Source organism: Monodon monoceros, unplaced genomic scaffold (genome assembly GCF_005190385.1).
Source record: "Monodon monoceros isolate NGI ecotype Baffin Bay Population unplaced genomic scaffold, NGI_Narwhal_1 Super_Scaffold_19, whole genome shotgun sequence".
NCBI classification, from domain to species: domain Eukaryota; kingdom Metazoa; phylum Chordata; class Mammalia; order Artiodactyla; family Monodontidae; genus Monodon; species Monodon monoceros.
The window spans coordinates 76219141-76242835 of NW_021703775.1; the positions used below are offsets into that span (position 1 = coordinate 76219141).

A 23695-nucleotide genomic window follows, 5' to 3' on the forward strand; every position below is an offset into this window, starting at 1 on the left:
CCTACTCTTTAAAGCAAGGGAGGGGGCGCTGTCAGAGTAGGCGATCATCTGGGCTTTCTTTGTTGACTCAGGCCACTTCCTGCTGCTACTGATCTCTTCTTTCATCTCTCCCTCTCCGGTACCCTCACATCTGCTGAGGTTGTTCACAGGAGGCTAGATAATCTTAGAAGAGTAAAGGAGGAAAATAAAGAATGTTTTTGGTCACTTTACAAATGAAACAACACAAACAAAAAGGAAAGGAACAGAACAGACCGGGGAAGGAATTTGTGTATGCCATCGTAGGGATTCATTCACAAAGATTCTTTCAGTTTCTAGCACTTTTGCTTTTTAAGCGCTTTTCATCTGTCAACATCCTCATTACGATCCTACAGGTCATAGACCCCACAGGAACATACAGGGAGGAGACGGGGCTCTTGTTAGCTTCCCTCCCTTTACCAAGAATTAATATGAGACCCAGAGAGATTAATAGGGTTTCCCTGAGGTCTCATGTTTAGTGAGTGGTAAAACTGATGGTAGGATCTGGGTCTCCAAAACTACATCCTTGGAACTCCCCCTTCCCCCATGACATCACAGGGATCTCACAGCATGTGAATGAAATAAACAGGCCCTCAAGTATCTTAACCCTCCCTGTTCTTTGCAGTCCCTCATCTGATTGTTCCTTGGGAAGGGGCTCTGGCATGTGATGGCTAATGCTCCTGTACAAATACATATGTCAACCAGTCACACTTACTTACATCTTCCAATGGACCTTCACAATTTTACGTTGTTTCTGTAAGCGGTTAGCATTGTGCTATAAATCATTTCCATTTTACATGCCCAAATTTTAATATTAGATAGTTATGTTTCTTAGTTTATCCTGAAGGGGCGAGGTGTGGAGAAGTGAGGAAGTGGGTGGGGAAGAAGGGCCATAGATTTAATTTATGGCTTTGGCAAATTCTTTCTGCTGTACCTTTCTTCTGTGTTTATACAACAACCAGTGGGGTACAGAGATAGGGATGTATCCTATTGATGAAATGCCAGGGCTTCCTTCCAAGCCAAAGACATCTCCAAATAAATTGTGTCTTCTTCTCACATTATCTTTGGTTAATTTGTTTGATTCTCTGTCAGCTTTTCCACACAGTACTGAATAGGTTGTTAGGAAAAGGTGTGTGGGTTCCCGGTGCTTGTAGAGACAGGGCTCATCCTTGGCTGATTTACGGAGATAAGAACCCTTTGATTTGACAGCCCTGCTCTGTGTTGAACCCTGTTGCCTTGCCCTGGGGTATGTTCACCAAAGATGTCCGTTCCTGACAAACAAAGCCCATGGCCACCTTCCTCTCCATCAGCACAGTGGAATGCCAAGCATTCTGCTTTCAGTAAATACCACAATCCTCCACTGTGAAACCTCTACCTGACCCTGGTGACTCCAAAATGCTGACAGTGAATATCCACTGTCACTAGCAAATTGAGCCAAAGGAGGATAAATAGATCCCCTGTAAACAGATTGAATACTGTTTAACTTTCTTAATTGATAAGATGGTACTTTTCCATTAAAAATTCTAGGTACTTGGAATTCAGCAAGTTCTTAACAATAAATGTATGTGTTCAAGGTCACGGTGCACATGATACATTTTCATACTTTCTGCAATAGCGAGTCCGGGGGTTTAAATCATCACCCGGGGAAAAGCCTGGATAGGCTCGTTCCAGGGCTCCTAGAATTGTTGGTTTCTGAAATTGCCTGTGTAAATCACAGGGGTTTTTAACAGCTTCATCGTTAGACAGGAACAGCCCAGCTTTCTGTAACCATCCTCCTTAATTTTGATGAAATAACTGGTGATGATTAGAAATTTAGAATGTGATTCTTAGAAAAAAATATCACCAAATAATTCACTGACTGCAACTGGAAATAATGACCCATTTCCATCATTAATATTATTGGTGTGCATTTGTGTGTGCATGTGTGTGTGTATACCTTTGACTAAAGGTCAATCTTTGTGTTAAAAATAGAAAAACAAAACCCATAATTCAGAGTTCCTGTTCACTCAGCAAATGCTTTAGGAGGTTGCTGACAGGTTAAATATAGTAACCTTTTCAATCACTAATTCTTCAAGGTCTTTTTCAAGATGTCTCTCCTTGACATCCGAAGAGACAGTACATTTTAAAAACATGGTGACCAGCTGAATCTGAATCTGGAGGATGCCAAAAGTATAGACCCCAAAGCCTCTCAAAGGACTACTCCAAAATGATAACAGCCTTAGAATTGGGAGAATAAACATTAAATGCAGTTTTTCACTCATCAAATATTCTATTAATGTGTTAACCACACTGAGGAAACGTTGACGCTGTAGAAAAATGATGGAAGATGTAAAAACACAATGTTAATGAAGATGTGAATAGCCAATCTGATTGTAGGTGAGTGCATATTATCTTCATGGTAATAGAGAGACAGGCAGCACTGTTAGAGAGACAAGGCAGAAGAGAGGATCTAGAAGTAATAGGATCTTCATTTCTTTTGCTGCTTCCCACAGCCCACGTTCTCTGTCACCTGGTCAATTTCCTCATTTATTCATTGAGTCATGACATGTTTAGTGAGTGTCTCCAGTGGGTAGGGCATATGGGAGCACTAAGGACAAGAATACAGACCCTGTCTCCAGAGATCTCAGAATTCAAAGCCAAGCAGAAAAACCATCACAAAACAATGTGAGAAGTATATTTAAATCATATGTTTCAACTATTCAGCACATTTTTCTACCAGCATCTACTGCGTGCCAGGCACTGTGTTAGGTCCTGGAGATACAATATCAAATGAAACAAATAAGGCCTGAGTCTTACAGGCTCAAAGATCAGATTCTCACTAATGAGTCCTAAGTGTCTGATCATTTAGCTGGGGGATCAAAGTGGGATGAATCATGAACTTAGGGATTTGGGCCAATACCAAATGTCACTTAGGGTTACACAGTCCTTTTCCCATTTGAAAAAAGAAGAAGACAGACAGATTAGGGTTTCTTCCAGTTGGGACTCTCTGCCTCAGAAGTTGATGCCACTTGTGATTTGAGTCCCCTGAGACTCTTAGAGCTGCCTGGCCCAGAAGACAGGGACTGTGCTGCTGGCCCCAAGGGCTTAATTATTAGCTGGAAGAAAAGGTGACTTAAGTTCCATGACAGAGGAGAGAGGAAAAAACTAGGGCTTGCAATAAGCCTAGCAAATTATGGAAGAAAATGAGCCAGTGCATTTCTAAGTCAGAATCATCCCCAAAGAAGGAATGATGGCTTGGATTTCTCCCACCCCTCCCTACCCCATCCCTGTCGAACGGGGCCACATGAGAAACATTTCCAATAGGACACTAGGATATCTGCCAAAAGAAACGTTTTCCCAGAGAGGGAGGCTGGGGACTGAGGGTCCTGTTTCACAGATCACTCTGGCTAGCAGGAGGGAGTTACTGCAGGCCGGAAGTGATTCACCATAGCCCCCAACTCTGCCACCTCTGGGAGAGAAGTGGTGTCGTCCTCCATGTCACTCATCCAGCTCTTTGTGGTCACATCAACGTCAGTGTGAATTTGTATTAGAAAGTGTCACTTCGCCTGGGATGGAGAGATGCTTGCCTGTCTGTGGCCAGTACCACTTTTAGGCCACTCTCCTGGAAACTGTCTTACTTTTGAAGCACTTAAGAAAGGCCTCTGTTTTTAAAAACTGAGTTTGAAATCTTTCTCCTTTGGTGTTTCAGTAACCATCAAAAGAATGGGGGCTTTTTGTTTTTGTTTTTCCAGTGCTCCTCTTCTAGACCACTTAGCTTTACTTCTGTTTCGTTTAAAACTTACCAAGTGATGACTTGCTAAGATGGAGTCATATGACAGCCAAGGTTAGGAGCCTTTTCTGTTCTCCAAGTGCCTTCCTCTCCCATACTTCTTTGTATTGATATTCAAATAGACTTACCTCTCAGAATCTTGGTCCCAGACTCTCTTTTCCTTTTCCTTCTCAAATATAAATCTCTATAGGAAATTGTCTTTGTGTTTAGCTTGTGAGTTTTCGATACATTCATCCAAAGGGGAAAGGATTTGAGTCAAGAGTATCTGATTTTTTGTTCTCTAGGATCTTTGCATTTTTGTCATATGTTTTCTTCCCTGACTTTCTTCTTACTTGGGAATTGCCAGCCTTACCCTGGAATTCTGTTCATTGAAACGTGTCCCTCAGTTACAGGCTTCCTAGCTTGTGGGTTTTAGGTTTCTGTTTAAGACACCATATTGCTTTGAGAAAAGTTTGGGAAAACAGGAAAAGCTGAAATATATAGTGTATTGTGACAGACATTTTACCTGAGACAACTTACCAGGTGTTTGGGGGAAGCAGGAGACGGGTAGCAAAGGATAAAGGGGGAACATGTTTCTTTCTCTCCTCTGCTTCCCAGGCTGGATTCAACAATGTAACCTGGCAGGTCCCTTTCCTCTTTCAAGTCCAGCCATTCTTGGGCCACCTGCCAAGTCTTCCTCCTGCTTTTCATGGGCGCCCTCCCTTGGGGCTTCCAGCCAGCCAGCTCCAGTCCCAGCCCTTACATGGAGCAGTTTCCGCTTCTCCCAGACCACACTCATCTCTCCCTTCTCTGCACCCTGGTGCACGTGTACTTTAGGCCCTCCTCATCCACTAGTTGAAATCCATCTCATTTGTAGAAGGAACAGGTTGCAGGGTTTCTGAGTAATCTCTGAGGGCCTATGATTTCTTTTCTTTTAAAGAGAATTACTATGCACTGGTGAATTTCACCCTTCATTTCCCAGGTAACTCCACCAATTTCTTAGGCCTTAGCAGGATCTGAGAAATAAAATGATCTAAAAATCTCCATGGGCATCACTTCTCGGAGGTCTGGCCTTGCATTAGTATAGGTCCAGCAGATGGTGACTGAAGCAGGAGCAACCACATCTGGCCCACTTCTACTCTGATACTCAGCCTTTCTGAAGACCCAGTTGGCATGGTCAATGCCTCACTTAAAAAATCACCTATTTTGTGAATTCTGTTTTTTCTAACCCCCACCAAGATTAGTCAAAACTGGGATTTGATCTGGGTAATGTTAGACCAGGTATGACTCCATCCCACCTTTCTTTAGTGAGGTCCGCTGGGAGAATTCAGAGCCTTAGGACTTGGATTTTTGAAAACAGATTTTTAGGAGATGACATCTATCCCCTTTCTCTGTTAGCAGTGCCTTCGTTTTAGATGGAGATTAATTTCCTAACTAGCCTGGGCAAGAAACCTATTTTGTAGGCATTGTGAGATAAATAAAACCCAATCTTTACCACCATTCAACTTCCACCCACTAGCCCCCCACAAAATACTCCTGCAGACAAGAGCAAACATTGGCTCCAGGAATGTAAACAATTAGGAATTCACTGAGGGGCTAAGGGGATGTTTCTGTGGCTGTTTGAATGCATTCTTCATTATTTAAGCTTAAATGTGTTACTTATTTTTGTGGATAAATTTCATGGTTAATACCAAAGATGAACAGTACAGGAGGCTTTAAAATGAACTCCAGGCACTTTCTGAGTTCATGTTCAAAGGGAAACCCCAAAGCTTTCTACAAATCATTGTGTTCCAGAAAGATACATCTCTGTCGTGGCTCTGAAGGATTCATTATCTAATATTTTAAGCTTTTGTAGTATGGAAATATAAGGGAGACTATTTTCCTATCTATACTCAGATTCACAGACTTTTCAATCATAACAGAAATATTCAATAGCTTCTATTAAAAGTGGATCCCAGAAGATAATGTTTATTCTTCTTATCACCCACTGTACCACTTGGTACGTAGTAGGTATGCAAAAAATGTGACCTATACAAATAAAGGAGTGCCTGCAATGATTCCAGCACACTTTGCTTAATGTGTGTGAAATATTGATGACGATTTTGAACTGAGTAATGGGCAGAATTTCTGTTAGTTTTCCTTTCTTAGCCCCTTGTTATGTTAAAGAGTAAATACTAAGCCTGCAGGAGTTAAAATAGGATTGTCTAGCAGGTAGAACTGAATGCCAAGCCTCTTCTCAGGCTGTTTATAAACACAAGCCCTCTGTGTCTTTTGGTTTCCCATCTGCTTAGATGCCCAGCCTACAGAAGGAGAGAGGGAAATATGGAACCAGATCAGCGCCGTCCTCCAGGATTCCGAGAGCATCCTCGCAGACCTGCAGGCTTACAAGGGCGCGGGGCCAGAGATCCGAGACGTATGCCAATAATAATACTGAGCTGACAGCACCCTTGGTGGAGAAAGGAAACCCATGCACGCACACACACAGCAAGATTAAGTAATAGCCCTAGTGTTTCCTAGCATACTAGGAAGAACAAGGAGGGTAATGTGTCCTTAAAAAATGTATGAATGGTCCTTTTTATTCTAGTACGCTGATCTGAGCACACAGTGCTGTAGACTGTGTAAAGTGTTAGCCATTCTCTTCTCCAACATACATTTGATATTGCAGGACTCACATTTAAACAATAATTTGTCACTGTGTTACTTCATATAAGGGAAACATACATATGAAATCTACGAACAACAATTGAAATATGATTCGTAGTCTGGGTTTATATGAACTTTACAAAAATTTGTAATAATTTTGGCAGGTTCTACTAGTATCATAAACAAGAGTCATAAAAGATCTCGTTTTAAGTAGTCTGCTCGTCTGTCATCTTGAAATGACATGTGAGATTTTAAAAATAAATGCAGGGAAAACAAAACAACAAACAAAACAAAAAAAGAAAATTGTCAGTGTGGCTTCTGAGGCTCCATAATGCCTTCAAGGCAAGAAACTTCACACTCCTTTTGTTTGAAATAATTAGTTTTGTGGAAGTATCAGCACACACACACACTGCCACCACCATTTTCTGAAAAACAAAGCAAAACATAACAACAACAACAAAAGCACTGCTAGCGTCATAATCCTCAAGCTGCTGAAACCCAGACAAAACAGCATTTCGAAGAAACTAACAGCCTATTAAGAGGTTATTTTTCTACTTAGGGGTCACCGTTTAATTTAGGTAATTTAGGTACCATCACAGACTGGCAGGAATGTAATACATATTATAAAGAAAGGAAAGTATCCACAGAATCTGCACTTCCCAATGAGCACTAGCTCTACTTTAGAAGAATCGAATGGTGATGGAGGAGGACTGAATTGCTTCCAATTAGACATGCATTTTTTTTGCATTGAAGATAAGAGAAACAAGTAAGATGACGTGGTGTCTAATTGCCGAGCCATTTACATTATGTTCAAGGGCTAAAATCGCCATCCTAATTGAGCATCTTGGACGACACTCCAATGAACTGATGTCCATTGAGGAAATACACATTAGCAAAGTACAGCAGGAATCGTATCTTTTTAACTCAAATTCTTTCTCAATCTTAAGTCATTTTGATGGGGAGCGTACTGCTTCTTTTTAAACAGACAATTCCATAATGTTTTGGCAGGCCATTCAAAATCCCAATGACATTCAGCTTCAAGAAAAAGCTTGGAATGCAGTGTGTCCTTTGGTCGTGAGGCTAAAGAGATTTTATGAGTTTTCTATCAGGCTAGGTGAGTATGTGTTTACGGTTTTCATGTCTTACGTGTGAAATTCTGTTACGGCGTTTGAAAGTAGCAGGAAAGGTTCAGGACGTTGGAAACTACCCCAGGTCCGTCGCTGTGCATCGTCAGAGGCCACTTCTACAAAATCACCTGCCATGTCTACTTCTGTCAATCCACCTCAGAGTTTCTTCCCCTGCATTTATTGGTGCATTTAGAGTGTCTTTACTAGTGGGTATCCCTTTGGTTTTGTTCTCAGCTAAGTCTGACTCTTAACAGGTTTACCATGTCTGATCACATTTCCGAAGGACAGAGAAAATACAGGTTACCTGCTAACCCAAAAAGAAGTTGGTTGGCTGGAATCATGTGTTATGTTTAATATAGTAAAATACAAGAAAGACAAACATAACATTCTATCCTTAAGCTTAAAAAAATCTGTGCAGGCACAGGATGGCTTTGCAGAAGCAAGAAGAAAATCAAGTCTGGTTGACAGTAGGCTCTATGTGACCACTGATATGATACAACCCCTCCCCGAACAGTAAAGCCGTCTGAGGTTTCCCTGGCTAATATAATACATCTAGAACGGGGAAGCACGTGGTCATGTTTTACTCTACTTCTGCCATAAGTGAGTGCCACATTTTAAGAGTTAAACAGAGAAACTGAAGTACGCTGGGGGAATAATAGCCATGATGTTGAGAGAACTTGAAGCCAAGACTCAAAGGAAATAGTTCAATGAACTGAACCAGTTTTTCAAGAAGAGGGAGCTTCTGAAGACACTCAGGTTGAAGAGGAATCGATTTCTCTGTTTCTTCCAAGTGTGTGTCTAGACCCAATGAGCTGAAATCCTAAGGAGCCAACACTCAGCTCAACAGACAGGAAAAATCCACCTATCAGAGCAGTCCAAGGTCAAGCGAGCTGCCTCAGAAGACAGTTTGTTCCCACAGACAGAAAATGCTAGCGGTGTCCTTGGAAAGAAACGGTAAAAGGACTCTAGGGATGATAGAGCAGGTGCTGGTGAACTCTTCTGTAAAGAGCCAGCTAATAAATATTTTAGGCTTGTGGGCCATCCTATTTTCGTTGCAACCACTCAACCCTGCCATTGTAGCACAAAAGTAGCCATAGTCAATCCCTAGGGAAATGAAAATAAAGCATGGCTGTGTTTTGATAAAACTTTATTTGCAAAAATTGACTGTGGGCCAGATTTAGCCTGTGGGCCATAGTTTTCCTACCCCTGCTCTAGAGGATTGGTTAAATGACTCGGTACTAGGAGAAATACATGGAAGGAAAAACTGGAAGGAAGTTTTAGAAACAGAGAAGTGGGAGCAATGAGACTCTTTTCAGGACAGTAATGGAGGTAGATATGGCAGTGGGTTTGTAGAAAAATATGCCTGGGATTTGATGAGAGTGTAAATGCAGAGAAGAGCTGGAATGACCCAGAAGTCTGTCCCTGCAGAGCAGGTTATTTACCCCACGCATTCAGGGCCACCTCATCTCATCCTGGCTTCTGAATGGCTATCTCGTGCACATGATCCAAAATCACCTCTTTGTGGTTTTCTAACAGTGTGAGGAATTGGGATGACAGAACATGTGAGGGTCCGGCTGAGCCCTGGGAGACATTTACAAGACTGTGTGGCCCCGGGGCTCTTCTCCAGTGGAGGCGGAGCATGGGGGGTTCCTTTTCCTCCTTACCCACACATGTCACATCTCACACAGTTCTGCGGGAAAAGGTGGAGTGGAAAGACTCAAGCAGGCTATCTCTGAGAATGTCAACTGGGGCTTCAAATTGTGCTTTTTGAAAAGATCTCTGCGGGCCACCTCAAATATGTCTGTATCCCTTTGACTTCCAGAAAAAGCTCTTCAGAGTTTATTGGAATCTCTGACCTGTCCACCCTACACACCAACGCAACACCTGGAGCGGCAGCAGGCCCTGGCCAAGGAGTTTGCGGAAATTCTGCATTTCACCCTTCGATTTGATGAACTGAAGGTTAGGCCGCGTGCGCTTGGGCAATTTAACAAATTCCTACTGAGCACCTAGGTGTCCAGGTGCTCTGCAGTGCTGTGCGGCGGGGGCAAGAGAGATGAGTGAGCTGTAGCTCCTTCCCTAGAGAGGCGTGTCATGTGGTGAGAATTTGAACTCCTTGTGGTCAAAGTGATTGAAGATGGTGGTTTCTACATGGAAATTCAAAATCTGCCCAATGCAACCAGAAAAAAAACATTTCAAATGTCTCTTCCTCTTTGGGAACAAGTATACTTTCCCTGAAATCTAGCCTAGGGTAAAACCAGGGCATTATTTATTTATTTATTTATTTTTTTTTTGCGGTACGCGGGCCTGTCACTTGTGGCCTTTCCCGTTGCGGAGCACAGGCTCCGGACGCGCAGGCCCAGCGGCCATGGCTCACGGGCCTAGCCGCTCCGTGGCTTGTGGGATCTTCCCGGACCGGGGCACGAACCCGTGTCCCCTGCATCGGTAGGCGGACTCTCAACCACTGCGTCACCAGGGAAGCCCTGAGTATTTATTTTTAACCGGAAGTTGCTTTGACTCTTGGGTAACAAAGAGAAGTTCTGGTATCTGTGCAGAATCTGGTGTCCGGGCTTCTGATGCATATCCTGCACCTGATGCTGAGAGATGACCTGCTTTCCTCCCTTCTGAATTTCAGATGAGGAACCCGGCTATTCAGAATGACTTCAGCTACTACAGAAGGACCATCAGTCGTAACCGCATCAACAACATGCATGTGAGTCTCCGGAGCTCCCAGGTTGACACACGCATGCTCCAGGCATCGGGAGGGGCACAGGGAGAAGACAGAGCCTTTGTCTGTAATTCCATTTCCAGAGGACACTGTTTTGAGATGTTGACCATCTCTTTATCAACCGCATCCTCTCGTCTTCTTTTCATCAGCTAGACATTGAGAACGAAGTCAACAATGAGATGGCCAACCGAATGTCCCTCTTCTATGCAGAAGCCACACCGATGCTGAAAACCCTCAGCAACGCCACCATGCACTTTGTCTCCGAAGTAAGTGACGTTGAGCAACGAGGTGCCTTTTGCCCGATTGCATGTAAAAGCTGCTAACAGGGCTAATACCCATTTGTGTCTCCCATTTAGAACAAAACACTGCCAATAGAGAATACCACAGACTGCCTCAGTACGATGACGAGCGTTTGTAAAGTCATGCTGGAGACTCCGTAAGTTAAATCAGAGGTGTATTCGTGGTCAAGAGTTCACCTGTCTCTGTGATGATGGTGATGGTGGTGACAACATCTAACGTGTGGGTCAGCATGTTAACATCTACGTATATATTAACTGAATTAATTTCATAAAGAATTCTGGGTGCGAGGTGTAGTATCCCCATTTTAGAGCTGAGGAAGATGAGGCCTAAATTGATTAACTGACTTCTTCCCAAAGATTGCATAGCTTGTTAGATGGCAGAATCAAACGTCAAATCAAAGATGCAGGAGAAGTTGTATGAGGATCAAATGGAAGATTGGGGTAGATGACTGGGTATGTTATAAATATATTGGAGAAAGGATTTGAGAGAAGATGTAGAACCAAGAGTGGAAGTGGTAAGGCTATTGCAAAAATGATGATGAAGATCTCTCTTTCTCTCTCTCTCTCTCTCTTTCTCTCTCTTTCTCTCTCTCTCTCTCTCTCTCTCTCTCTCTCTCTCTCGTGCATGCAGCAGTTTCCTTGCACTTAAATTACTTGCTAGATTTAAAAAATGGTTGAGTTTGTTGAGGTTGAGGCAGTATGGTAATGAGAAAACCTACACTCCAATGTCAGGGTTCCACTTATTCCACGTATGTCTGTAGCCCCTTCTGTGCCCATAAACAAGTGGTCTGACCTGCCTGGACCTTGGTTTCCTCATCTGATGAGGTTCCCATAATACCATCTATGACGCAGCGAGTTTGGGAGGCCCAAAGGCACCAAGAGTGCCTTATAGAATTTGGTGCTCTGTTCAAAGGTAAGGTGGTGTTAATTTCAGATAGTTCACTTATATTTAAGATTTATTCCAAGATGGAAATAGTAATCATCATTGCTGTGGGGACAAACGTAATGAGGTAGATGTTAAGAAAGCCTCTAGGATTGGCTTGAATTACCTGAATCATCAGTGACCCTGTCAAGGCAGGTGAACAAAATGCAAACTCCACAAATACTCTTAGCCCAATGAATGGTATGTAATTTCTGGTAGGTACCTTTGCCAATGTAATTCAACCTGCAGCCTGTATCTTTACAAAGGAAGTTACCCAGACTGGAGACACGGTAGCTGCTCTATAGAAATGAACTTGATTCGTTTTCTCCATAATGAAGCCATTATTCTCTATAATCTAGGACAGCCAGAGAGACCTGCTATAAAATATTCAAGATTGATGGGCGGGGGACTTATGTACACGATGAGCTGGCTCGCTGGGGGCAGAAGAGAATTTACTGCCCTCTAATTTACCTTGTTTTCACAATGGTCAGATAGACTCAAGGAGAATTACCATCGCTGGTTTCTTTAAGAGCTTATTAACCTGGTTCTGCAGGTCTGGAATTGTTCTCCAGGGAGGAGGATAGGAGGAGGCTAAAGTAGCCATTTGTGGAGCCAGAGATGAACGTGCTCTGTCACGGAGGTAATATCTCTGCCACTTGTCCTCTCTTCCAGGGAGTACAGGAGTAGGTTTACAAGCGAAGAAACGCTGATGTTCTGCATGAGGGTGATGGTGGGGGTCATCATCCTCTACGACCACGTCCACCCCGTGGGAGCTTTCTGCAAGACATCCAAGATCGATGTAAGAATAGTTACGAACTGTGATTTCCCAATAAGAGCTCATAAATGTTGTCAAACAGACCTTGCTTCCCTCTCTCCCTCCCCTCCACACTCCCTACCCCCCGCCCCGGGAGTGAACTCTCCCAGGTGCAAGCCCCATCATGGCAGCTCTCCTCGTAGCAAGAAGTCCAGTCCTGTTCATATGTTTGCAGCAAACACATCCAACCTCAGAGACACAGCAGGAATGTGGAGGTGCTGATTCCCTCAGCCTGTAGAGGAGCTGAGAGGTAAACAGTCCCCTAGCTGCAAGCTGCCCCTTCAGCTTACCTAGTGTGCCATATAAATATATATTTTTATATGTTATATGTGTCTCATCCTAGATTACAAGACACCGGTCAAATCCCAAACAATGTTCCAACTTCCTCTCCCACCATCCCTGCAGATGGCTCTGCCTGATTCCCATGCCTTTTCTTGTCCTTGGAATATGCTTGAGCCCTTTTCTCTGCCCAGAGTGCCCTCCCTCTTCTCTGATGGGGGGATTCTTTTAAGACACTCCTCACATGTCACCTCATTTGGAGCACATCTCCTGTGCCCCGCATGGAGCAGAGCCTTGCTTCTCCTCCGGGCCCAAAGCGCCTACCATTTTGGGTTTTCTTACTCCCTCATGGACTCTGAGTTTGTTGACAAGGGCAGAGACCAAGATCTGTATACCTAATGTCTGCTTCATTGCCTGGCAGTATCCTTGGTACATACAGCACGGCGCTCAACAGATACTCCATATAGCTTTTGCTGAATGAATGGATATGATTGGAAAACAAATGATTGTGGTTTGCAGGTGATTTCCTGTTGATTGTGGGATAAAACAGGCTCCTCTCAGCCCAATGTTTGCCTGCAGTGGCACCCAGTAGCGTATCCCTGTATTAATTTAAAGGCTTTTCAGTACGGAATAGGACCTCTTGGTACCGACTTATTCTGACGCGGCTCAGTCGGGGCGTGCACACTCTATGCTCGTTCATCCATACAGAACAGCATCTCTGATGCTCTAGTTCTGTGCAGACAGAAGGTCCATGTGCCCAGAGGGGCCGTGAATCTAAAGATTGTAAGAAAATGTATCAATTAATAATGCAACTTGGATTACTCATTTTGAGGTTCTGGCTCCCTAGCATAGCTAGCCATGGTTCTTCAGAGAGTCTTCATTATTTTTAATGTAATTATTTCTATTTATCAAGAAAATAAATACTTATATAACAGTTCTGGGAAAATACAGGAAATCAAAATACAGAAAATTGGGACTTCCCTGGTGCCCCAGTAGTTAAGACTCCATGCTTCTACCGCAGGGGGAGTGGGTTCGATCCCTGCTCAGGGAACTAAGACCCCACATGCTGCACGGGGCAGCCAAAAAAAACAAACGAACCCAAAACACAGAAAATTACATTTATCAGTGGTAACCTCACCATGGACAGATGACCACCGTCAATATGTCACATATATATGTCCCTTCATTTTGTATAGATGTTTGTGTGTGTATATACTTAACAGATTAGCACCCTGCCACAATTTCTATGTTAAAACATATTTAATTTGCATAACAGTATATTATGGAAGTTTTTTCATACCAATAAATATTTTTACTGTATTCTTTGTGAGGCTTTAACGTTTTTATGCTATAGATTAAGTATAAATAGCTCCATTAATAACCCGTGAATATCATTTGAATATGGATTGAATTTATTACCTAGTACTCATAGGACATTCTCATTTACCACAGTCTTTTGTTAACTTGTCACAGAGTCAGTAATTAAAAATACGTCTTGTAGCCCTAACCATTATGTCTTGTAGCCCTAACCTTTAAAAAGCTTGTCCTTGCTTGTTATTTACTAAGTCTTTCTGCTGAGGCTATAAACGTTATATAATATTAGATCTATCCCTACCCAGTCTTGATGACGTCCATTTGTTCACGTATGTCTCACTAAGAAGGTTTGTTCGTAGAAGTTTATATGTGTCTCGAGGAAAGTTTCAGGTTTACGGAGCACAACATGTACATGATGGGCCATTTTTCTTTGATGATATAAGGGTTTCTTTCCAGATACCAGTCTGCTTCTAAGCCAGCAGCTACTTGCACTGTTTTATAAGTCCTTAGGGTATCCGCATCAACTGTGAAAAAGCAAATATTGAAATAGATCCTGTTACCTGCGCTTACAAAGAATGTGTTCTGTAGTCCAAAATGGAGGTACTGAGCTCTAGAAACCCAGGTGAGGGAGAAACTCATTCTGCATAGAGGCAGAGACAGAGGGTGACGTTTCAGGTGGGTCTTGAGGATTTTTACCGAATGGACAGAGAGAAGGAAGAGTACTCCAGGCGGAGGGAATCATCAGAGCAAAGTCATCGAGGCCCAGAGGGATATGCATCATTTAGAGAACTGATGCTAATCGTGGGTGTCAGGAAAGCAGGCTGGAGTGACATGACATTTTCAACTGATTTCCTTAAACTTGTATGGAATGATCCAATATAGAATCACTCCTAAACCGTGGTCCCCAGCCCAAGCCTCACCCAGAATTCCAGACACCCCCTCATTTGGACACCTGAGGCATGGCCGGCCTCAAATCAAAGGTTATCCTTTCCCCCACAGACCTGCTTCTCCTCCTCCTGGGTTCCTGTCTCAGGTATTTCACCTTCCTGCAACTCAGTCTCAAAGCCAGAAACGTGGGATTGTCCCTCAGGGCCTAGGAACTGTCTTCTTCCCTCTTCACCTTCACGCCTTCTCCATCACCACGTCCTGTGACCTGGACCTCAGATGCATCCTCCCGTCTTGCCCTGACCCTCCGTGCCCACTGCTGCTCTCACACCCTCCCCCTCAGGGGCTCCCACTGGCCCTCCCGTCTCCAGTCGTGCTTCCTCCGATCCCTTTCAGTATGAATCACATTACTAGATTGTTTAACACCTATCACGGGTGTTTTCCACAGGTAAAGGCCCCCAACTCCCGAACATGCTGTTAAACCCACATTGAATCTGGCCCTGACTACACCTCTGGCTGCATCCTGATATTCACACTCAAGGCTTTCATCAGCCTGAAATAGAACTCGAAATTTCCAAAGAGTATCCACTGCTCTTCTGCCTCTTGTCTCATCTATGGCCCCGTTCCTCCTTGGGCACTTTTTACAAGAACACATATCACAGGATGATAATGAGCTATTTGTCTCTCTTCTCCCACTAGACTATGAGCTCTTTCGGGAGAGGGACCAAATCTCTTCATTCTGAGCTTGACCCCATTCTGCACCTATGACAGGCATCTCTGATTGACCACGACATTCTTTATGGATGAGCCTAAACATGCCCCCAAATGATTCTCAACCCTGGGCTTCTGGCTGCCCCCATCAATCCAACAGAGTTTATCAGGCCTTTAGGAAAAAACTTGCAACATACAAGAACATTTTTATAAGTGACCTTTATAAAAGAGGCCCTTAGTACAGTATACCCAAATCAGCGCATGAACATCTGAGCTTAAAATGAGTGAGGTGTTCTTTCCAGATTCTTCCTTCGCAAAAAAAAACGAAAAAAGAAAAAAATTGTTAAGTTGTTGAGTTTACCAGTCAAACAGCTGAAGGAGGAAAAGCATTCTGGGCAGAGAGATGACATAAAGCGATCAGGTTTGCAATTCATTCAGTCAGTCTCAACTGAGCACAGGCTAGAGGAGGAGCTCTCCCCTTGACTCTCGAGTCCAAGTCAAGAAAATCAAAGTCTCAGGTCGTTGTCCCCAGAAGTCAGACACATAAAATGTTCGATTGCAGTATAATATGAAAACTGGCACAGAACCTTCTAGAAGCCCAGAAAAACAACTCACTGGCCTGAGGGGGTAGGAAGGTGTGTTGGACATTTCTGAGTTTGATTTCTATGGGAAGAAATAATATATTATTATGAACAGATGTTGTTATGGACAGGTACTATGATGGAATTACTGGGGTATTAACAAACTCTCATGCTTTCTTCTAGATGAAAGGCTGTATAAAGGTGTTGAAGGAACAGGCCCCAGACAGTGTGGAGGGGCTGCTGAACGCCCTCAGGTGAGCCTCAGCCCTGTGGGGCAGCCAACCCTTCTGAACCATTGCAAATGTAGGTGCTGTTTGGGTCCGAGGGCTAGAACGCCAGGCTTAACCCCTTTGCATCTGTTAATACATGTCATCTTCCCAACTGCCTGTTGAGGTCAGCCCCATTTTTATCATCCCCTTTTTACAGATGGAAGAAACTGAAATTTAGAGAAGTCAACTCACTTGGCAAAAGTCACACAGCAGATGGCTGAGCCAGGATCTAAACCCAGGCCTGGGTGACCCCGCAGGTCAAAGGCCTAACTCCCAGCCACAGCGCTTTGTGGTTGGTGGGGACTTGCAGAAGAAGAAGCTTCCCCGGTCTCACTTCCCCCTGCACCTGTGGTTCCCAAACCTGGCTGCTCAGGAGAATTATGTGGGTAGCTTTTGAAAACACTGATGCTCAGGGTCCAATCCAGGCCAAATGAGTTCGAATCGCTGGGCTAGGGCCTCAGGCATCCATTTTGTGTTTGTGGGTTTGCTCTGAAGGTCCCTGGGTGAGTCGTACGTGCAGCTGCCAAAACTGAGAACCCTGCTGTCCCCTGTCTGGATGCCCTTGTAGCTGGCTAGTGTTCCTGCCGTCTCCTCACTGCTAACGCATCATGCCCGAGCACCTGCTCTCTTCCCAAGGACACGTGCGCTTAATCCACTCCAGGGGAGGTATTCTTGTTTCTTAGCTGTGACATATCCACAGGAGTTTGCTGAATCATGACAGTCGGGATTGTAATCTGGAAAGTTTATGGTCCCTGCTGTCTCATTCATCTGAATGATTCGTCATCATCATTCAACTGATTTCCCTCAGTTCCTCTCAACTTCATGCATGTAGTAAATGTTCAATAAGTATAAGTGAGATGGAGCCGTGATACTCTACGCACGTACAACACACATGTTTCCTGCTCTCATTTAATCATCACAAGTCAGAGTGATAAGATCTGTTACCCCATCTAATAAATGAAGAAACTGAGATGCACATGAAATGAATAATTATACACTGAGGCTAATCCTTTTTCATGAAGCTGCTAGGTCATCATTCTTCAGAAGAGATGTAGCTTTAACCCAAGAGCCTTCCAGATTCTGTGGGTAAACCGAGGTTTTCTCCATTGGTGCCCATTTCACAAAAGGCTGGCTTTCCACACTCAGTAAGAAGACTTTGGCTTCTGTTGTTTGTTTCTTTTGCTTTCCAGCATCATTCAGTCAAGCAGAGCTTCGTGAGCAGGGCACTGCGGTAGGCTGTGAGTTCCATCCGAACCTCGGCATTTGGTGTCTCCTGTAGACACTGTGAGGAAGTCAAAGAACTCAGGTTTTTGAGGCAGAGGCAGACCTGGATCCAAATCAGAAATCACAAATTGTTTACAAATCATACATCGTTGTATTTGTCCTCTGGAATGGGTCTTTTAATGTCTCCAAATCTCAGTTTGCACATCTGTAAAATGGAGGCAATAACCTGTCCTACAAAGAGTTAGTGTGAGTGGAAAACTTCCATGGAGTGCTTGGGACGCGGTCAAGATTTTATTACATGTTACTTCTCTTTTCCTTTCTTTTCATGAACTATTTCTACACCAGTTAATGTGAGGAGACAAACTACACCACTTTTCTTCAGTATATGGACCTGCCATCGTGCCCCCTTGTGGTGGCAAGGAGGACAAGCATTCCCATAAAAGTAGAAAACCCTAACAGTTTAAGTGTTGGGTAAAGTTGTTATATGCAAACCCATATTTTAATATTTGTGACTCAGCAGGGGTGGCCTAGATGGCCAAGATCCTGCACTCAAGCACGTGAAGTCTGTCTCCCTGGAAAATGAGAATGCTTGTGTCTCCTCTGTGAAATTATTTGATTAGGTGGAAGATCTACTTGTTTAATAACCATAACATAAAACTCCTTTGGAAGGAAGGATCAAATATTAATTCTGAGACTGCTCTGGGCATTGAAGTGTGGCTCTTTGTCTAAAGAACCAATGCCAAGTTTGATTTCTAAATATGAGTTATGTCTCCCAAGGTAAAGATGAGCTGGAGAGTCACGATCGAAGCTTTCTCAGAGTGCTGTTTGCACACTGACCGCCATCCTTTTCTCTCCATCCAGGTTCACTACAAAACACTTGAATGATGAATCGACTTCCAAACAGATTCGAGCCATGCTTCAGTAAAGCTTTGCTCAGTGAAGAGGATCTTTGAACTGACCTCAGAAGATGTATATGTTTACATAATTTAATACAGATTGATGTTAATACTCGTGTATTTACATAACCGTTTCCTTCTTGTCCCTGAAATATATGGACCTTAATTTGTATCCTGACTGACTCAACCCAGCAGAGCATAAATTGACTGGAGAGCCTTATCTTCGATGGCTGAAAGGAAAACCCCTTCTCCAAAAGGAAAATTTTGGAGACATTGATCTTTGCTACTGGAGTTCCTTACACCTTTAACAATCAGAAATTCCTAATAGCTTGTGGTCATGTTTTAATTCTAGATGTGTAATCTCTCTGGGAAGTATAGTTATAGAAACATGAAGTATTTGATTTCCTGGGACAGTTCAACTACAAGAAACACAGCTGTTATCCTGCCAGAGAGAGAGGGATCCCAGAAAAGACAAATGCACGTGGAGACACAAAGCCAAGTGTTTGGAATTCAGCACACCCCCTCTCTTCCCTCAGACAGCGCAGCACACGTGCAACTTTTTTGTTGCATGTATTTTATTTATCAGCATACTCTCTTCCTGTTTTGCTTTATACCCCCTAATGTTCCCTTTCCATTTTGCAAGAGGAAAAATCAGCGTGTTTGCATCAGTTCATGGGAGGGAAGCAAGGATAGATAGATGTGCTGTTGTGGATGGGTTGGTGGCTGTCGTGGAAGTGGGGCACAGGTGGGGAGGAAGGGCACCCAGGCGACAGGACAGTCATCTCTCTGCTTCAACCCTCTGTCTCCAGGGACAGGGAAATGGAGCTCTGGCTAAAATTGTGGGTAAGGTTGCTAACATTCCTGTTGTCTGTGGAGCACTGCGTACACACCCCATCCTAATAGGAGCCCCGTCCTCTGGGGACCATCCATGTGGCAGCAGAGATCTAGACACTTAATTAGTTACCAGAAAGCTAGAGGAACTTAGAGGGGAGATTTTCGTTTTCTGGTTATCTAATATTTAAATGGGAGCTCCTTTATGACCCAACTGCTAGCTTGTTGCAATGTATAAACTCTGGCTTGAGTACCTGGATTAAGTCCTAGCCCTGTTGATTCACAGAGTGATCTTGGGAAATTCACTTAAGTTCTCTGTGTCTCACTTTCCTCATCTATAAAATGGGCAAATAAAACAGATAATCTCCAGTAGTCCTACAAGACTATGAGCCACTAAAAAGACTGACTCTCACATCCTTCCTTTGTAAGTAGAGTCCAGCAAGCATCACCCCACCTTGTCTTGATGCTTAGCAGTATGACAAGGGTCATTGTGTCTGCAGACGGAGCTTAGAATGGAATCTTGGAAATCTTCTATTCTGGTCTCCAAGTGGAAAAATGAGACAGAGGATGAAGTCTAACAGGATCACCCCCCATGTAGGACTAGAACCCAGGATGCCTCGTTCCTGACTCCATGCCCTTTCTTTTTCACCACGTGGCCTATGCATACATACTATGGGGGTGATACTGGACGCTTTTAAATAAACCCTCGGCCTGAACCATATAATTGCTTGCCTATTTCTGATGGAAGGAAAGAGTTGCCCAGGGAATGGTAATTCCCAAAGTTGGGTTTGGTTATATCAGGATTTGGTGTCATTCACAATGTCCCAAGGAATGAGCTGTCACACCATTACTTTCCTGACTTTGGTGGCCAGCTGGCATTCCCTTGAGTCCTCCAAGAAGAGGAGAGACATACTTTGGTTTTGTTTATGTTTCACAAAGAAATCCAGTCAAGTGACGGAACAGATTACCCAGTCTGTATCTAAATGTCAGTCAACAAGGAGAGGAAAGGCCCTTTTCCTTGGAGCTTTTCCAGCTGAACAAGTACAGCTGCTTGGATGAGGATTCTCTCATCAGAACAGAAATGCACTAGATGGCTTTCAAGACCTTTCCAAACCTAGGCATTCTAAAACCCTAGAGGAAGCCAGAAATTAGGATAACACTGGGTAAACAAATTCATTAAATATTCAGCTTAAGAAATGTTCTTTTACTTGGCAGGCCCACGTTATCTTTGGGAAACAACTGTCAAGACTAGAAGTATAGATGCACTCAATGTTTATCGTCACTGGCTTTACTTTCCTTCCATATCAGGGAAGGAGATTAAGTCTTGGAGAGGGGAAAGGACTTGCAGAGTAAATAGTTGAGCACGTTTATAATTTTTAATTAGACTTTCTATCAAATGGGACCAAACATAGGGGAGAGGCTGCCGGTCTGCCCCGATTTAGCCAAGCCACCTTGTTTCAAAGCCAAGATTCACTAGTATGTGGATTCTCAAAAGCCCAGGACCTGAACTATTGCCTCTGACTATCAGGGGGACGGTTAACTGAATGTCTGTGATCACTAACAGGTGATGGGCCTTGGGTCCACTCCGGAGCTATTGTGGGAGACAAATTCTTTTAACAGACTGTCCACCAGGCATCAGACATCCTTGAAAAATCACAGCTTTTTGTGCTGCATGCACATGTGTCCACAGCCTGTGAGTGGTTCAGGGGAAAGTGCTAGCCACAGTATCCATGTCAATGTTAACTATATTTCATATTTCACGTCTCATCGTTTTCAAATAAAAGTGTTTTCCATTACTCAGATATTTATTTTGGGGCAAGCAACAAGGTGAAAATTACATTTCTCAGATGCACTGCTACTTTGACATTATAACTTTGTTCTTGGAAACCTTTTATGTGCCACTAGGAATTAGTAAAACAAAGTGACAATGAATGTTTTGAATTGTGGTGGCCCATTGGGGCTGGAGTATTAATTAACAACCAGAAAGGGAATCCTGGATACTATCCTTTAACTATTAGTTAATATCATGCTTCATCGGTGTTTGCTCCTAGCCATCACCATTGTATCAAGTTATTAATGGTAAACTGAGGTTTTTAATACATCATCACATTTAAATAACAGTAATTTCATGCTTTCTCAAAAGAAAAATGAAGCTCTCTCAATCTTGGAATCTAATGGTGCAGTAGACATCAGAAACTTCTCATTCAATCTTGTATCCCAGACAGATACAAATTTTTCTAGATGTTAATAATAAACATTGGAATTTTATCTTAAAGAAACAAAAACTTTGGAACCTAATTTCCCCACTACATCTATAAAGGCTGTTGCATACACAAAGCTGTTTAAAAGTTGTATATTGTTTGCTGAAGTCCCTGTAATTTTTTTTGCCTGCTTTGCCTCTTTTTGTACAGAAGTTTTGAGTGTGAAATGAAAATTAAAGTTTGGTACATATATTTAAAAATACACCTCTTTTATGTGATGTTCAAGGTTAAGTGGGTAGTAAGCACATGATCACAGATACTTACTAAACATAGATATTTGCTAAACACCTGCTCTGTGGACCAGGAAATCACACCAGCTGCCCTTCACCTCTCTATGCCTCAATTACTTCATATACCCAAAATCTGAAATGCCCAAAATGAACTAGTCTTGGTACCAGCTGTATTTATTCATTTCAGCAAAGACCCCCATTATTTTTTTAAAAAGGCATAAAATACGGAGATACGTGACTGATATCTAGAGTTGCATGAGACCTACTTATTCAAGGATGCCAAGAAATATAAGAGCATTTATTTGCTCTTTTATTTTTTCTCTTGAGTACAGTAGCACTTTATGGATTTGGCAAAATTAGCAAATAGCCTATTCCACAAAAGTTCATTTTTCAGGCAACGTAAACTCTAAAGCAATTCTCTTAACTGTTAAACACTGAAACTTTTCTAGAGCATTACTTTTAATCCCTGAACCTTTTAAGCTAATCACCTAAGACCTAATTGTGTGTGCTCTCAGTGGGTTAGAGTCCCCAGTAGAGACCTTCCATGATACCATATACAGAACACAAAGGGAAATGAATAGGAATGGTAAATTTTCTGTAAATTGACACAAATTATAAACGGACAAAAGCTGGAAAGAGAGAAAATGAAAGGGGCCTTTGAGAGAGAGAGAGAGAGAGAAGAAGGGGAGAGAGAGACCCTAATTAAATAAGTGATGAGAGTCAAAAGACATGAAAAAGAAATGAGTAAGCGTAAGTGTAATTGTCAAGAGGAGCACAGCTGGTGAGGAAATGAATATCCTTCATACCAACCAGAAATTTGGTTGTTAATCAGAGTTCTCTTGGAAGGATGGTAAAGAAGAGCTCAGATGGCACATTCCTGAAACCTGGTGAATATTTGCAATCTGTAGTCACCCCTGATTTCGTGCTTTAAGTTATCAGTAAGCAGGCAGAATTTCTAGATGTTTGCTGTTTGAAAGGTGTGTAGGATAATTAGTCATCACAATGTAAATGACCAATTAAATAATACTGTATAATGTTGATTATTTAAACTATTCATATTCATTAAGCACATTAATCTATCCAACACCAAAATCCTGGTTGCTACTAGTAACCTCCACCCTGACTGAGTACATCCTACATGTACCTCTTACTCAGTAAACAGAAAGGTCTTGACCTGTGGCTCCAGCTCACAGGTCAAACTCCAAAGAAGGGAATTTTTCTGCCCTGGTCACATCAGGTTCCTGGGACTGTATTTTTATTACTCTAGCTCTTCCCTTGCCTGATGTCCCAGAATTTAGAAAGTGCCTTTTAGGCTGAAAGTTCTTGTAAACTCAAAATAGTCTTTTCTCTACAAGATCTTCCAGTTTTCACTATCAAATTGCATATTTCCAGATTCCTCTTTCTCTCTGCCTGCACTTTCTGTTCATTTTAAATTGTCCTTGTTTGCCCCATAACAGGGTTTTTCTCAAGTCAGAAGCTATATTTTATTAACATTCCTAAGCCACCCAAGAGCTATAGTCGTCAATGTTGTGACTCGAGGACTGGTAGTTCTAAAAGGCTTCTTACACCTTGAAGAATCTTGTCTCTAGAAAATATCAAAAGTACTTGGAGGAGGCTATGAAATTATCTCCCTCCAAATTTCAATAGATTTGAAAGGATTTTTTTATTCCTTTTGTGTGATAGAAATAATGCTATCACTATGGGGAGAAGTTATAAAGGTGGTGGTGTTACATGTGAATATGGGTGGGGAGGATGAAAGGATAGGGAGCTCTAGGCTGAACCAGGTGAGTATTTACTGTCTCCAAAATGTTGCATGGGCATTTCCACTCCCGTGATGCTGTCTTTAACGCACACCCTCTTCCTCACTGTCTATCTGAAGTTTACTTGGGCTTCAAGTAAACTTGATGATCCACTTCCTCCA

The 23695-nt window shown here is 42.8% G+C and overlaps 1 protein-coding gene across 1 annotated transcript in view; it reads left to right on the forward strand.

Moving 5' to 3' along the window:
- The window catches only part of FAM49A (family with sequence similarity 49 member A), a 105490-nt gene extending 86712 nt beyond the window's left edge, over nucleotides 1-18778 (forward strand). The window contains exons 4-12 of the mRNA XM_029231653.1: nucleotides 6055-6176; nucleotides 7415-7520; nucleotides 9356-9492; nucleotides 10166-10243; nucleotides 10408-10524; nucleotides 10615-10694; nucleotides 12152-12278; nucleotides 16247-16317; nucleotides 18418-18778. Of these exons, the coding sequence (XP_029087486.1) occupies nucleotides 6055-6176; nucleotides 7415-7520; nucleotides 9356-9492; nucleotides 10166-10243; nucleotides 10408-10524; nucleotides 10615-10694; nucleotides 12152-12278; nucleotides 16247-16317; nucleotides 18418-18481 (902 nt within the window). The 3' untranslated portion in view covers nucleotides 18482-18778. The remainder of the gene's footprint in view (nucleotides 1-6054; nucleotides 6177-7414; nucleotides 7521-9355; nucleotides 9493-10165; nucleotides 10244-10407; nucleotides 10525-10614; nucleotides 10695-12151; nucleotides 12279-16246; nucleotides 16318-18417) is intronic.
- Nucleotides 18779-23695: the final 4917 nt, after the last annotated feature.